This window comes from Pavona decussata, unplaced genomic scaffold (genome assembly GCF_977016875.1).
Source record: "Pavona decussata unplaced genomic scaffold, jaPavDecu1.1 SCAFFOLD_510, whole genome shotgun sequence".
Classification (NCBI taxonomy): domain Eukaryota; kingdom Metazoa; phylum Cnidaria; class Anthozoa; order Scleractinia; family Agariciidae; genus Pavona; species Pavona decussata.
In genome coordinates, this window is record NW_028145827.1 from 1,177,382 (window position 1) to 1,190,363 (window position 12,982).

The 12,982-nt window shown below is 38.0% G+C and overlaps 1 protein-coding gene across 2 annotated transcripts in view; it reads right to left on the minus strand.

Annotated features, from left to right (window-relative positions):
- LOC146450108 (uncharacterized) overlaps positions 1–12,982 on the minus strand; it is a 35,391-nt gene that overhangs the window by 16,403 nt on the left and 6,006 nt on the right. For both annotated transcript variants that reach the window (XM_085100751.1, XM_085100750.1), the window contains exons 4-13: positions 12,260–12,471; positions 10,709–10,769; positions 9,513–9,751; positions 9,386–9,435; positions 6,416–6,456; positions 5,223–5,320; positions 4,264–4,345; positions 2,121–2,237; positions 526–721; positions 89–181 (exon numbers count right to left, since the gene is read on the minus strand). In XM_085100751.1, the coding sequence (XP_084956877.1) occupies positions 89–181; positions 526–721; positions 2,121–2,237; positions 4,264–4,345; positions 5,223–5,320; positions 6,416–6,456; positions 9,386–9,435; positions 9,513–9,751; positions 10,709–10,769; positions 12,260–12,471 (1,189 nt within the window). The remainder of the gene's footprint in view (positions 1–88; positions 182–525; positions 722–2,120; positions 2,238–4,263; positions 4,346–5,222; positions 5,321–6,415; positions 6,457–9,385; positions 9,436–9,512; positions 9,752–10,708; positions 10,770–12,259; positions 12,472–12,982) is intronic.

Here is a 12,982-nt window from a genome sequence, read left to right on the forward strand (position 1 = left end):
AAAAGTGTTCAAACCAATGGGACTTGGCTTGAAAGTTCTTTTATTTGTAAACTTGTAAATTAGCAGCACATTTTCACTGCAGTTTCACCTTCATTCGCTGAACTTGGTTGATAAATCGTGTAGTTTTGAGACTGGACCACAGGTCATCCCATGTTTTTCTCTCCACAAGCATTGGAAGAACCTGCAAACAGGTTAAACTGATTGTGACCATGATATTTGCAAGTTCAAGAATTCCTTACGTTGAACAAGATCAATCCAATCTATAAAATTCAGAACACACAAGAAGTTGGAACACTGCCAGCAGCCCACAGGACTAAAGCCTACCATTATCCAAAAAGCAGACCGATTTTGTGAGGTGTTAAGAAAACAAGAAAAAGAAATTCATAACTCTTCGTGCAATATTCCACTAAAGGGTTCACATTTTCACAAAAATGCCACAAGTCTGTAAAAACAAAAATAGTGTTTTTCTTCTTTACGAACCAAGTTTGTTAAGCTTAACAATCAAAATTAAACATTTTCACACACCAGTTCCTGGTCTGGCATATCTCTGACAGTGTCAGGATTGACCCCAGGGGGCAGCAGCACCCACACAAAGTCCCCCACTGGCAGCTTTCTTGTCTTTGCTGAAAGTCCTTTCTGGCGTGCTACTCTTACAAACCGCTCTCTGAAGGGTTCTTCACTGTCAACAAGCAAGCACACTTGACGATTTTCCAGCACTGGTCTGAAAAGTGAATGACATTATTTTCAAGTGTAGGAATCACCCCGAGGCTGCACACACTGCCCCAAGATTAATGGTGAGCTTAAAAGGTGAGAAAGCCAACTTGATTAGACACTGTGCTTGTCTTGTAAAAACAACACAATAACTTTATTCACTTACACAAAATAGATTAATTGAAAAAAATATGAGAACCTGCATGCAGCTTTCAAGCTGTTCAAGGTGGGCTCAAAGAAGAAAGGGGGATATTAAAATAAAAGAACGAAAACAGTAACTCAAGAGTAATGTAGGGTTGATCAGTAACAAGTTCTCGATGTGATGCACAGGATAGCGGCGCAGCACCGAGCAGAAGAAACAGTTTTCAAAATTTTAAGAATTTTAAAATTTCTTTAATTTGAGTTTAAATGGGGTTTTCTTTAAGTACTTTTAGGGAAAGTGGAAAAATTATATTCCAAATTTGAACACCGGATCCTGACCTTCACATTTTTTCGGTTCTCGTATTCTGGACAGGGAAACTTTTATTAGTTGTTGATGGTGTCCAATATTTATTTATTGTTCACTAAGAAGAAAGAATACAATGCCAATCTCATTTTTATGAGTACGAGTCACTTTCTGAACATATTCACATAATGAAGCACATTCAGTAGAAGGTCATGAGTCTTGACATATGAACTAGTTAGCTCTTTCATGCTAGTAAAACAAAATAGTTGTTGGAGGCTGACAACAGGAGTCAGGCAAACTATATGTAGTGCAAGACATGCCTTAGAAAAGCCCCCTTGAAAAACATCAGCATTGACCTGAAACATGGTAAGTCACTGCCCAGGATAGAGCCCAGTAGTACTCCTTTCTATTCAAACAGGGATGCAGGCTTTCAAGTGAAGCTTAACAGCATAAACTGGCTAAAAACACCAACATGCACCGAGTAAGAGGAAATCCATTGAAGTTCTTATAATAGTCCTTTCTGGCACAAAATGTTCCCAGTGCAGATGGATAAAATCAGCCAAATGCACACAAACCAACAAAGAACCCAGCAAACAACTTCTGATTATTGATGTGATGACCAATAAACAAACAAAATTCTGTCTTTATTCTGAATCTGCCTGTCAGGAGAGCTGCTTGCTGGCTACCTCCTCATAAAGTGCTGCAAATCAAAACAGACTTAAACTAATCTGGTACCCAAAGTCCTCAGGCTCTTTGGCCAGCAGTTGGTCGCCACGAGAGACTCTGGGGTACTGGAATTTTTTACCGCAGGACATCTGTGGTAAAACAATGCAAGCTGTTATAGTGCTGCAAATCAAAAAATTTAAATAAAATTCCAGTTCCCCAGAGTCTCTCCTGGCGACCAACTGCTGACCAAAGAGCCTGAGGACTCTGGGTACAAGATTGACTTAAAACAGAAACAAACCTCGCCCCTGTGACTGGTATGGTGGGTACTGAAGCTGCTTGAGTGAGGTTTTGAACTGCATAATCAAATTCGGAACACCTGGAAGCTAAAAGCTGACCTTTTTCCATGAGGGAATACCTGCAAATTTAACAAATTGGTTTATTCATGTTTAAACATGATATGTTTCTAAACACCAAAGGTTTGTTTAAGGTGACTCCATACAGTTATTTGGCGCGCAGCGACTGGGTACTAAAATGGTGCGAGCGGGCGCAGTTTTCGAACTGATACAGGAATTTTCATTATGCTGGCACGTAAAACAAGGCCAGTTTTAGGATGAAAAATAAAGCTATTTTAATGCGTTTTCCACGGTTAACTTTTCTGAAAATTGGCTCAATGTTAGGATTTAGCTGGTATTTGTACTCCAAAAAATTTCAGGGAGAATTATACATGGACAACTGCAATAATTTGCAAAAACGAACATTGAAGAAATTGGCCAAATGTACTTTATGAGGAGATACTTTGGAGTTTCTCTCTTCTTCACACAAGAAAAAAAAAGAGAAATTCAGACAAACTCGTTTGAAACTAGCTCAGAGTGAAGGAATCAACAGATGTATCATCGGCTGGTTGCCATGGAAATGGGGTTTACCAGTAGCAATGGTGCTTTTAGCAAAGCATAAGGACTTAGGTACTCGAAACTGTGTTAATGTCGCTGTTCTGGATAATGTATAACTAACTTTGTCGAGACTACATTTGCCTGGCTGATTTAAGATCAAACTGACTAAAAGCAAGACAACCACACCTTTTGGCATAATGGGGGGACACTGCTCAGTGATTGGCACAACAGGCGAATTCGCTTGCATGACCATTTCAAGGCCTCACTTCTTGGCACTACTAGCTGCAACCTAGGACCAAACACTGCTGCGGCAGCATACCTGAGGCCAGCAACGCGCCAATTTACGAAGAGTATTGGCAGGTCAGAAAAAACTAGAAGCGCTACGAGCTGTAACCTTGGCCAGCAACGCGCTACTGCGGCAGCACTACGAGCTGAAACCTCAGGCCAGCAACACGCAAACACCTAGTGACTAGACGACTTATAGGGCCTCACCTATCTCCCCAGCAGAGATAGATAGGATAAGACTGTTTAAACAATAAATTTAGCTTGCTTGGGGAAGTCGCAGCGCAGACTTAACCACCACCCTCCTAGAGAAGTGACCCCCAAGTTTATTGAATTAGACCTCCTACAGGGAGGGAGGGAGGGTAAATTTACAAACTTGATTTACAGGCAGTTGAGCAACTACCAGAAATGTGACTTGAAACCTTGTGCAACTTACATTTATATAGTTCGACAGTGATCAAAGCCTAAGCCAATTGGAAAGCCCGTAACATAATTAGAAAGCTAGACATTACAAGATAAGAATTTAGACATGAATGGGGGTATTTACCAAACGAACCCCTTAGCCAGCATGAAATAAACTGCAACGAGACAGTTACGAAATGTTACAATGGATCCTAACAATTAAAGCGACAACAAAGAGATAAAGATAAAGGTACAACAGTTGATTGACAGTAATGCATCAGTCAGCTGTTGTACTTTTATCTTTATCTCTTTGTTGTCGCTTTAATTGTTAGGATCCATTGTAACATTTCGTAACTGTCTCGTTGCAGTTTATTTCATGCTGGCTAAGTGGTTCGTTTGGTAAATACCCCCATTCATGTCTAAATTCTTATCTTGTAAGGTCTAGCTGTAACATTTAAAGCCCACAGGGCATTGAGTGTCACGCTCCATTAACTGCGTTTTACATTTGTGCTGTAAAACTATCTTTGAACCCAGATATTTTCACAGGGCTGAAAGAACAAGAGCATCAAGAAAAATATATATCACTAACAGCGAAAACTGAAGAAATGGTATAGAGCCACCTTAAGAAAGCATTAACCTATAAGATAACTAAAGCTAACATTTAACCTTACTCACTAAACACACATTATTATGCTCAAAATGATGAACTGTGCAAACTCCAATAAACAGCATAAACACTGCATGTAACAAATAAAAGGAAACTCTTGACACACTTGTTGAAGCTTACTAACTTCACTTGTACACTCGTGAAGTCAGAATTAGGAAATAAAGAACAACTCATAAAGTACTAAACATTTGACCATTTACTTTGGTGTTCTAGCCTCCTTCTGCACAAGCTCATTCTTCAGTAATGCATTTTCCAATGAATCAAATCCTCCAAACCACCTTCCTATAGATTAGAAAAGGAAAACGTTCTCAAATTACAGTAGAGACTAACAGTGCCTTTGAACCCTTTTCCCTAAAATCAAGTCTGATGGCCTTGCTGGGTCACACCATTTCAACTCACTAGGGCAGACAACATGGTCGAGTGGTTAGGGCGCCAGACTTGAAATCCGGAGGTCCCGGGTTCAAGTTCTGCTCTGATCGCTAGATGGAGTTGTTTCTCAGTAGCCCCGAGTTCAACTTCTTGGCCGTGTTTGGAAATAGCCAGCTGGTCTGCCTCCTGCCAGTTGGAACTTTTTACCATGTTATTTTCAATAATTTTTCTTTGTGAAGTTTAATGCTCAGCCCCACTACCACTTGTGCTATTAACACTACCGAGGGTAAATAAAGGTTTATTATTATTATTATTATTATTATTATTATTATAAACTTTATTAAAACTAACCAACTCTTAACACAACCCTATGCACTCCTAAAAATTATGTACATTTTCAGCAAATATAAAATTCTCGTATTCAAATTCTTGTAATATAAGGATAAACATGTTCAACGTGAAGCTTTAACATATTTATAAAAAGAAAAAATATATATTATTATAATTATTATTTTACTATAATATAATTGTTCTATTATTACCAAGGTAAAAACTGCCATGTAGGAGGCTGATATGATGCACCTCTATTCTTAATAAGATATGTTATCTCGTCAAACAAAGTACAGAAAAAAAATGAAAACGTTTCACTGGTGAAATGACAGCAACATCAAAAAAATTAACAGGGTTTCTATGTACACTGGAAAAGTCATCATGAAACTTGGCTTCAACAAAACCAAGTTTTACGATTCTTGTTCTGTTATGAGTTTACACTCAGTTACTATTCAGTCACCTTGTTTGATTTCCAGGTCTGTATTAGTTAAAGGTTGAGCTCTCAGTTTCAATTCATCTGCAGTTAAGCTCATTTTGCTGGGAACTTCATTAGCAGCCCTGCAAGTACAAAGAAAGGCCTTGACATAGAACAAAATATTTTAATAATAAAGATGTTTAATTATTAAATACATAGACCTTTTAAACTATATCAGGTACTGCTTCACATCTTCCAACTGAAGTAGATTTTCACCTTTTTAACTTTCAAGGGAAACCAAAATTGCATTGAACATTTATTGTGTACACTGCTATAAATAAAAATAATCTGCTGACCTACTGATGCTCACCGAGTGTGAACCGTGAAGTCCTGATATAACTATTTATTGCTCTCGACATGTTGGTTATTACAGGGTGATAATAAAAGCCCTAATTTCATTGTCATTGACTGGCGTAATCCTTCTATCCACACAGATCTAGATATTCTATACAATTCTATACAATTGAGAGAATAGTTCTAAACTAGTAATACAGTCCAACCTCCATGTGCAACCACCTATCCAACACCAAATTTTTCCCAGTCAAAAGCCTATAGCTGGAACCTCTCATAAGCCACCACAACCACTTTGTGATGTGACAGCATTATACGTTTTATTGTTAAACCTCTTGTAAGTGACAACTTGACACATGGTCTGATGTCCATGTTCGCTGTATGTATCACGCGGCTCAGAGTTTACGAGGAACTTTTAGTGACAACCTAACACTGCTGGTATTGTCAGACTAGAAAAATGTATGCAATAAATTCTCTTGGAAGGACTTGGAATAAGTACAGTCACGTACAGGTGTATCAGAAAAGTTCCTGGAAGAGACCCCCTCTAGTTAGATTCTCATAAGCGACCACCTCCCGTAAGGGACCACTACATCTTGGTGTTTTGGGTGGTCGCTTACGGGAGGTTCGACTGTAACCAAAGATTATGGAGTGTGTTCGATGATCTCAATTCCAGGCTCTCTCTCCTTTGCCAAGTTGATGATGATGTCATCCGCCCTGATGTATGGTTGCCCCATACAATCCCGACTCCAATCTGTATTAGGAGTACGTTCTTTCTATGTCGAACGCAATTAAACTCCAAATCATTAGGCAAGTAAGCAAGTGGGCAAGTAAGCCAAGCTGTAAGACAGTTGAAAAAGTTACTGAAAACATTTTGAATGAGTAAATACCTATGAAATGCCACCAACATGGCAAATGGCGCCCGGTATGCCTGGAAAAAAAAGAGTGTGTAGACTTTTAAAATTGATAAGTGTAAAATATTTGAAGGGCTTGGTTGCAAACTACACAAAGTGGAAATTTGGCTGAAAAATCCAGATTACCCCAAATCAGATCATCTCTAATTTGACACACAGACTTTTATCATAGAAGAAACTGATTTTTTACTTTTATGTGTATCTTGAGGTCGAAATTTGAAGAAATAGGAGATTTTGACTTTTCCATACCTTTTGCTATATGTTTGAACACTGACTTTGACTTAATGCTGCGCCCCGAATAAACACTATGTCACCATGGCTGGATGTTAAAAAAAAAAAAACACACTCCCTGTGTTTATTCATGGTGTGGTGTTTAGTTGAGATGGGTATATAGTATCTAACCAGGATTACATTCCTCCTAACTGCACTCTACTACTCTTGAATTTATTGACTGAAAATCAGACGTAAAGTTCTAGAAAACTACCATTTACAATTAATATAATTATAACTGAATGGATAAAAAAGCGGGGCATCAGCTATCAATTCCCTGCCGTTGTCCCCGTTGTCAGACATGCCAGTACATAACATCTCAGACTGTTCTTCATGGACCCAAAAGCGCCCACACCATCCGCAACTGTTTCAACTGTCAGTCTGAGAATGTTGTGTACTGTATCACTTGCCGCTGTTGTACCAGCAAGTACATCGGAGAGACTGGAAGGCGCATACGGGAACGCTTCAGTGAGCACCTGCGCAGTATTCGCAATTGAACTCCTGGGCTTCCCGTAGCTGAACACTTAAACTCCACCTCCCACTCGATAGACGATATCATGGTCTGCGGCGTCAAGCAGTGCACGAGGAACAACCTCCATCGAAAGCGGCAGGAAATGAAGCTTATCTTCACGCTTGGCACACTTAGGCCAAGCGGACTTAACATTAATTTTAACTTCTTTTAATTTCTTTTAGTTTCTTGTATTTATTTTTATTTCTTCTTCTTGCACACGTATTCCACGTGCGTGCGCACGCGCTTTACAGTTACGGTTTAAATGTAATTTATGAGGATTCTTTTATGTGTGCACTACGTTAACGGTTAGGTTTTTTGTATGGCGCAATGCGCCTTTTTTGGTACACTGATGAAGGGCTCAGCCTGAAACGTTTGTACTAATGTACTCAGTTGACACTTTATTAACGTTTTAACGTTTATTTTCATATATTTTGTATTTAAGTGTCATGCATCTACAGAGTTTTTACTCTTTTACTATTTATCAAGTAACATGTCCGCAATCTCTTTCATGGTAGCTTTTCTGTGGGTCTTCCAAATTTCTATCAAGTGAAGTTCAACTTTCTTTCTGGTATTGTTAAGAGTGTTGTCTTTTTCATCTTAAGGATCTCTCCACCATTTCTTCAATAATTCCTTGAGAAATTCCATTATTTTTGTCTTTTGTACAACTAATGGTGATAAATTCACTTAACTTTACCGGTATTTAAGCCCAGTGTATGAGGTAGAGTTTAAAATAAATGCCCCTGGTGTCTAATCAAGAAAAGACAATTACCCTAGTAAAGGCATCTATCTAAAAGCATCAGGATCTCTTTTGTTTTAAGTTGCTCAACTGTTTTTTTGTTTTTGTTTTTGTAAACTCATAGTGTAACACTTGGGATTTAAGGTTATAACATCAAAATAAATAATGAAATAAAGAAAGAACAGAGGAACTACAGTTTTACATAACAGCCAATCTGTACGCCAAACTTAAACTAAAATTTGGATTTTAAGGTCAAAATTTCCACTGGACATTTTGTTTTAGCAAACCCTTCATTTATCATAATAAGATTCTACAGATTGTACTTTTAGATGGTTGGCCACACAAAGGGCACAATAAAACAAATACGTATTTGCAATGACTATGGGGGCAATCTACTGCAGTGGTCAGCCAGTTATAATGAGAGCAAGGATTCGTCAATCTTTCGGAACAAATTTATATATTATACTTAACCCAGCAAACTGGGACTTCAAAATGTGCTGCTGATCACACAGTATTTTAGTTTTGGTAAGATGTCATCAAAATTATATTAAAAAATAAAGTTGCCAATTAAAACATAGATAGCAGTTTTCTATGGTCTAATTACTATTTTAGACCATAAAATGATGTCATAAAATGTTTAAAACTCAAGTGGAACCACGAGTTGCAGGTAAGTGGTTTCACTGCCAAGTTTTGGACATTTTATGGCCTCATTTTATGGTCTATAAGAGTATAGACCATAGAAAATAGCTTGTGAACAGGCTCCCGTAGCCGGATAGGGCGAAAGGAAACTGCAAAGGAAAAGGCCACGAGCGAAGCGAGCCGAGAAAACTGCCGGTGATTTGTTTTTTACAATTAAGCTCTAAGCCAATTGAATTATTTGAGGGCAGGTGCTGTAAAGGTAGCAACAGAGGAGGGCAGCAATCTCCTCAGCAGTAAGGAGGTCACCATGGCAACCGAGCCACAGCCCACCTCCAGGCACCCGTCCACATGACAGTGAAATTGAACTACCAGTGTTGGAAATTGATACTTACCCAAAAGTGTGGGAAGGAGGGAGGGAAAAGTAAGCAAGCAAGCTGGCAAAGCAAACTCCAGCAAAAGCATATAGCAATGCCCCTGCAGACCTCCCTGGACCCCCCACCTGATCCTGGAGAAATGGGAGCATTGGCTTGATTTTAACTTCACCTAAATTCCATTTAGCCTCATTAACATGGAAAAAGTAGAAGCGGAATTGGCTTTATTTTCTGTTGAGAAAGTGTGCATGTTACATCTGATGTCATTTTTATTGTCTGTACTCTTATAGACAATAGCTACAAGCCAATCAGCGCATGGGAAGTTTGACAGTTATTGTAAAACTAGTCTGGTAAAAGTTTTCCCTTTCTTGTCTCCTTTGCTTTACGCAATGGATACATAAGTCATGCCAGTGACTTACCTTAGGTGTGTAGCCTTTGCTTCTTGCTGGAGTTGGTGCTTCTGAGACATCTGATGAGACAAAGAAATTTCTCAGCTCCTTTGTTGTCACAATAAGTATTGCTGGAAGTTAAAGAAATAAAAATCACCTTTTAACTGGTGATTTCGTCTTGTGGCTCCCCTGTGTAGCACAACTGCACAGTCATCACAAAGCACCAAAGGTGGCAGACAGTCAGGACAGAACTGGGTAGCTACATTCTCTTCACAGTCCTCACAAGTCCTCTGCTTCTGAGGAGCCCTTCTGCCAACTCTGCCCTGCCCAGCTTGTCTCTGTGTCTTGTTTCCGTTTGTTCTTCTGTTACCTCTTCCTCTGCCACCTGCTGGAGTTCTTTTATATACAGTACACAAGGTTACACAAGGAACTTTGGAATAGCTTACCTGAGGACATTAAATCTGCAAACTCGATTGATGATTTTAAACGCAAACTTAAAACATTTCTTTTTATGTGAGCTAATAAATCGTGATGTTTTTTATTTGTTATCTGATTTTTGTAATTGTGTACATTTATTCATCTTGTTGTTAGTGTCTAGTTTAATGCAAATTTCTTGTGATCATTTCTACTTTTTTAGTTCTATCTAATTTTTTGTAAACAGTGCCTTTGAATCTTGTAGAAAAGGTGCTATATAAATGGATTATTATTATTATTATTATTATTGTTATTATTGTTATTATTATTATTATTATTATTATTATTATTATTATTATTACTGATGAATGAATATCAGGTTTAATTTTTCAGCACATTGTAGCACTGCCGAAATGGTCAAGGTGCACTAAATATTCATTATCTGTAGTCAACAGATACTAGCTGTTTGATATATGTAATTTTGTGTGTCAGGGAGCCAGGAAGGAGAAGAATGGTAAAATGAAGATTGTCTCCAGTTTTTCTGCAATAAAACAGTTGCTTTGTTTTCAATGTATTGGATTTTTAATAAAAATCTTGCAGAACATACCCTCTTTTAGCCAAAGTATCGGGCGATACTCTGTGCAATTTTGCGGGATAATAATTATTGTTAAATAGCCTTCCTCCAAGCTTCTCAACTGAATAACCATGCAGCATTCCCTACCCTTTAGAGCATTCTCAACGATACAAGATAAACCTTAACCAGTAAAATTAATATAAGTGATAAATAATTAACAAATTATTGTTCATACTATCAGGTGGAATGTTAGGAATGTATGACCAATAATTTTGATCCTAGAACAGAAAGGCTTAAAGGTCATCAAGATGTATATGGCTTGGATGATCTTTGCAGTTTGTCTCTGTTTCATATATTTTACTTACCCCCGTACTTGGCCTCCACTTGTGCTGCTACCATACCGATCATCACCACTGCCATTTGACTCTTTCAACATGAAAATTAACAAAAATATTGAAGATGCAATACCAGGATTCATGATCAATAAATATACATGTAATATATAAAAGTGTTCTCTGGTAAAACAATTTTAAAAATAATTATTATAAGCTTTCAGCAGTCACTCTACTGGTCTTCGACGGACAAAAACATGTGATGAAATAAATCGTAAAGAAACATTTTAATATAGGGAGTATTTATGTATAAATTAAAAAAGTGCATATAAGAAAAGAATGTTAAAAAGCATGCTAAAGGTGCTAAACAAAAGCATGAAATATTGTCTTGGGAGCGGGTGTGAGTTGTTGTCTGCCGTGACAGTTTTAGCCGTGTGCCATGACCCCAGTGTCTTTCTGGTGCGATCGTTTTCTTTATCGATGATTGTGGCATTGTCAAAGTCAATAAAAGTCCATGCATGTTTTGCAAAATTAATGAAAATGTTTACAGTCACACTGAGTGGGCAGACCTGAGTGTTCACAATACCTATACAGAGGTGTTGGCCAGTATTATTAATTGTTCAAGGTTCATTTAAAGCAGATATTGTGCTCACATTATGATGCTAAGTAAAATTCAAGGACTCTCACAGACTGTGCCAATCATCTGAAATGAAGTATATTTAATGTAGGGAGTATTTATGTATAAATTAAAAAAGTACATACAAGAAAAGAATGTTAAAAAGCATACTAAAGGTACTAATTAAAAGCATGAAATATTGTCTTGGGACTGGGCGTGAGTTGTTGTCTGCCGTGACAGTTTTAGCCGTGTGCCATGACCCCAGTGTCTTTCTGGTGCGATCGTTTCCTTTATCGATGATTGTGGCATTGTCAAAGTCAATAAAAGTCCATGCATGTTTTGCAAAATTAATGAAAATGTTTACAGTCACACTGAGTGGGCAGACCTGAGTGTTCACAATACCTATACAGAGGTGTTGGCCAGTATTATTGATTGCTCAAGGTTCATTTAAAGCAGATATTGTGCTCGCATTATGATGCTAAGTAAAATTCAAGGTCTCTCACAGACTGTGCCAATCATCTGAAATGAAGTATCTGTAACAGATAGTTTATTCAGAATTACATCTTTTTGGCATAAAATGATGCTAACTACATCTTCAACTGCGACACACAATTCTAGAATGTCAAGCAATGCAAACAAACAAGAAGGAGATCTCCTTCAAGTTATCTATTAGAACTGGAATAGAACTCTAAGGCCTGAAGCAGTGAGAGCATAACCAACCTATGTCGAATTTGATGTTGATCTTTGCTTTTGAAGGAAGAAAGTGGCTTTTTGTGACCGAAACTTTTTCATGCATTGCTCCCCTCCCCTCCTCTCCCCCCCCCCCCCATTTTTTTTTTTTTTAGAACACAAAAGTGAACATAGGTCAGTTATGCTCTAAGCCCTTCATAAAATTATCCATTGGCATCTGAAATGGACTTAAGGGTACAGAGAAGTGATACATAGATCTATATATCTGAAGTACTTACTTGATGTAAGTCCTAATTTCACAGCCTGCCTATCAACAAAACAACCAATAGAATCCCTTTCATGGATATCACTCTGTTCATATTCATCTTTCAGGGTCTGTAGGGTGTCCAAAGTTTTCTGCGACATGTGAACAGGTTTTTTGCCTCCTGTTTGGAGATGCTCATACAACTGATCCAGCCCTTCAAAGTATGGAGGCTGTTGTCGATCTGGACTGTGGAAGAACGTGTACAGAAAACAAGTTTACATGCAAATATAACTACAGCACAAGTGATGCATTGTAGTTAATGCTGGCTTGTGTAATAATTTGTAAATAGATTTTTAAATGTGATGTAAATTTACTGGCGGATGATGGCTGCGAAGGGCTGTTCCCTCTGCTCATCATAAATATGTAATCTTATCATTTTTATATCACTTTTTTAGCAATTAGCGCCCGGTTATTACATATTTTATGCAGGTTTAAATATTTTCAATTTCTCTTTTTTTAGTACAGTCAAACCTCTTCTTGATTATGGATTCTAAGGGGACAGGAATAAGTGTCCATATTATAGAGGTTTCCGTTTTAGAGAAGTAGGCTTTATATGGATTTGGCTTCGCAGGGATCAAGTGAACTGTCCGTGATAGAGAGGTGTCCCTGGGGAGAGGTTCCACTGTACCTATTTATTTGGTGTCCCCAAATTATTATGGGATTTTCCTAGGCTATAAGGCATTGACACGTTAATAAA